Below are 3,656 nucleotides of genomic sequence, written 5' to 3'. Positions count from 1 at the left end.
AGGACTGCAGTTCTATTATTCCTCTTAAACAAAGATGCTGTTTTGCAGAACATACTGTAGACAGCAACTATGGGAAATAGGCATAGGTTTCTGAAATCTCTAAATGAGCCCTGTGCATCTTTTCCAGTTTTCCATAGCTGCCTTTGAATCATTTGTTCAGTGCTTTACTTTATATCAGCTGCTGATATGGAGAACCTATATCCCGTATACATATTGCTATAGTCTTTCTCCCCTTTCTCTAGGCAGTGACCCCTCCTGGGTGGAGATGGAAGCCAATGCAGCAAGCGATGAGGGTGTGCATTTCCAGAGCTACCCTTTTGACTTCTTGGAGTTCCTGAACCACCAGCGCTTTGAACCTATGGAGGCCTACAACCACGAACACGCCAAAGCCGTTGCTGCCCTCCCTTGCCCACAGCCACAGTATGAATACACCCAGCCACCGACAGCTGCTCCACCTGCTCACTTTGACCGTGTCCCTGCCACCATTGGCACACCGAAACTCAAAGCTGAGGGCCCGTCCTCTTCTTCCTCAGCCACCTCATCTGGTACCATTCAAGTCAAGAAAGCTGAACCAGGGGGCCCTGCACCACCTCCACCCCCCCAGCAGCAGCAGCAACCGCCATACAGTACTCCAGCTGTGGTACCAACAGCAGGTCAGCCTCTCTTTGACAGTACAGCAGCAGCAGCTGCTTCTGCTGCAGCTTACAACACTCCTCAGTGGGGCATAGTAGACCTTTCTGGCCACCAGCATCTCTTCAGCAGCCTGAAACGTGGGCAGGCCCCCCCATCAGCTGCAGCCACAGTAACTCCTGACAGTCAGGCAGGCAAAGACGATAAGAACTATTTCCGCCGACTGAAATATTTCATTGATCGGCGCTTCCCATGCGGTGTGTGCCAGAAGTCATTCAAGCAGTCATCCCATCTTGTGCAACACATGTTGGTGCACACAGGTGAGCGGCCGTACGAATGCACCATCTGTGGCCGTACCTATAACCATATCTCCAGCCTCATCCGGCATCGCCGTTGTCACAAAGACACTGAGGATGCTACTGCTGCTGCCAATGCAGCGGCTGCTAATGCAACCGCTGCCAATGCGGCCACCAATGTAGCAGCCGCCAATGTGGTGGCTGCAGCTGCTACCGCCGCTGCTGCTGCCACCAGCATAACAGCAACACCTGGTGTTGAGGGAGCAGCCCAGCCTCCTACCCAATGTGGCAACCCTCAGTCAGTAGCTGCACCATCTGGAGGAACAGCCACATCTGCCCTCAGTACTGCCATAGCTCAAGCCGAAGGTCCTTTTACGTGCTCTCTGTGCTGGAAAGTGTTTAAAAAGCCAAGTCACCTTCACCAGCATCAGATTATCCATACTGGTGAAAAGCCATTCTCCTGCTCCGTCTGCCAGAAGAGTTTTAATCGCCGTGAGAGCTTAAAACGACACGTGCGGACACATTCAGACCTGTTGCGAGTGCAGTGTGGGGTTTGTGGCAAAGAATTCCGGGATGCCTCCTACCTCCTCAAGCACCAGGCCACTCACGCTCCTCCTGGAACTTTACCTCCACGCCCCGAGTACAAATGTGACATTTGCGGCAAGGGCTATGTGGCTCCCCAGAATCTACTACGTCATCGGCAGCTCCAGCACGAGGGTGCCCAGCTGTCCAAGGATGGCACTAATACCTTGTCTTATCTGCCACCAGGGGCCTACCTCCTTCCACAAGACCCACAAGGCACAGGCTCTGAGGGAGACACCAAGCCAACATCCTATGGCCTCTTGGGTGCTCACCCTTTGCTGGTGGGGCCAACGGCAGGCAAGAATTTCTGCTGTGGAATCTGTGGCCGTGGCTTTGGGCGACGGGAGACACTAAAGCGTCATGAGCGGATCCACACAGGTGAGAAGCCTCACCAGTGCGCAGTGTGTGGGAAGCGTTTCCGTGAATCTTTTCACCTCAGCAAACACCATGTAGTGCATACTCGGGAGAGACCATACAAATGTGAAATATGTGGGAAAGTGTTTGGTTACCCCCAAAGCTTAACTCGGCACAAACAGATTCACCGCTTACAGCTACCTTGTTCTTTACCACCCATGGGGCCCTCCCTGACCCCCTTGGGCCCTTCTCTCCCTCCACCCCCTGAGGGACTAACTTATGGCTGTTCTGACTGTGGAGAGCGCTTTCCTGATCTTTTTCATGTCATGAGCCACAAGGAGGTCCATGTGGCCGAGAAGCCCTACCCTTGTGATGTCTGTGGCAAATGTTTTGGTTTCATTGAGAATCTCATGTGGCACAAACTTGTCCACCAAGCTGCTCCTGAGAGACTTGTACCACCAGATGAAACAGCAGCTGCTGTCGCCCCACTAGAGAACGGGCTAGCAAGTGGTGAGAACATGTCATCTTATGAAGATCATCCGACCTTGCCAAGTGGAGAACGTTTCTCCTGCTCTATCTGTGGCCAGACGTTCAAGCATTTCCTGGGACTTGTGACTCACAAGTATGTGCATCTGGTGCGTCGCACGTTGGCCTGCTCAGTCTGTGGACAGAGTTTTGCTGGAGCTTATGACTTGCTGTTGCATCGTCGCACACACTTGCAAAAGCGGCACTTCTCTTGCCCAGTCTGTGGCAAGCGCTTCTGGGAGGCTGCCCTTCTCATGCGTCACCAGCGCTGCCACACCGAGGAGCGCCCGTACCGCTGTGCTGTCTGTGGCCGTGGTTTTCTGCGCTCGTGGTACCTGCGTCAACACAAAGTGGTTCACACGGGTGAGCGTGCTTACAAGTGTGCCCTCTGCAACAAGCGCTTTGCCCAGTCATCCAGTCTGGCAGAACACCAGCGTCTTCACATAGTTGCCCGGCCTCAGCGTTGCCCTACTTGTGGCAAGACCTTCCGCTACCGTAGCAACCTTTTGGAACACCAGCGGGTCCACCTGGGAGAGAAAGTCTACCGCTGTGACCGCTGCTCCAAGAGCTTCTTCTATCTGTCATCCATTCTGCGTCACCAACGCTCCCATGATGCTAAGTGTGAATTAAAATGTGGGGCCTGCCTCAAGCTCTTTAAAGACCCCAAGTATTTTAGCAAACACCTCCAGGCCCATCAGGGAGGACGGCCCTTCAAATGCAGCACCTGCGGAGAAGCCTTCTCCAATACTTATGGCCTCAAAAAGCACCGCCACATTCACAAGATGGAGCGCTTTGCTGCCATGGGGGCCCATAAGGAACAGCCCTAATATTGGAATAATAGCAGCAGAAAAAAAATGGGTGGTCTTTATCTTGGTACTGTAGGATGGAACATGAAGCTAGTTCCAGGTTTCTGTGAGCCACGATGGCAAGGCATTTCCATGTATAGAAAATAAGATGTGCTTGTTAACAGTGAGATGCTCTAGTCGGGCACTAATTTGGAAGAGTCATCAAATCATAAAGTCACGAGCAGGACAAGCCAGATAGAGGCAAGAATGAATTGTAAAGAAGCCAGTTACTTGCTAGATTTCTGCTCTCTAACAAAGTATCTTGACCACTCTGGATTTTTAAACTAATTGCCTGGGGAAAGGGAGATGGAGATAGCAATTACAGAAGTGACCTTTGCCTGTCAAGCATGGCCACAGTGTTGGGGGATGAAAGTTTCTTCCTGTTTCTGAGCAAATGGGAGCAAATAAGGTTATGGTGGAATGA

At 52.1% G+C, this 3,656-nt stretch overlaps 1 protein-coding gene across 1 annotated transcript; it reads left to right on the top strand.

The window, feature by feature from the left end:
- Positions 1 to 247: 247 nt before the first annotated feature.
- On the top strand, positions 248 to 3,223 carry LOC139326886 (zinc finger protein 865-like). Its single transcript, XM_070956631.1, has 2 exons — positions 248 to 1,224; positions 1,270 to 3,223. Exons 1-2 carry the CDS (start codon positions 266 to 268, stop codon positions 3,212 to 3,214), a joined length of 2,904 nt encoding a protein of 967 aa, XP_070812732.1. The 5' UTR covers positions 248 to 265; the 3' UTR covers positions 3,215 to 3,223.
- Positions 3,224 to 3,656: the final 433 nt, after the last annotated feature.

Source organism: Pituophis catenifer, unplaced genomic scaffold, assembly GCF_029215685.1.
Source record: "Pituophis catenifer annectens isolate HBS135680 unplaced genomic scaffold, rPitCat1.0.hap2 SCAF_283, whole genome shotgun sequence".
In the NCBI taxonomy this organism is placed as follows: domain Eukaryota; kingdom Metazoa; phylum Chordata; class Lepidosauria; order Squamata; family Colubridae; genus Pituophis; species Pituophis catenifer.
This window is presented reverse-complemented; position numbering and strand designations above follow the sequence as displayed.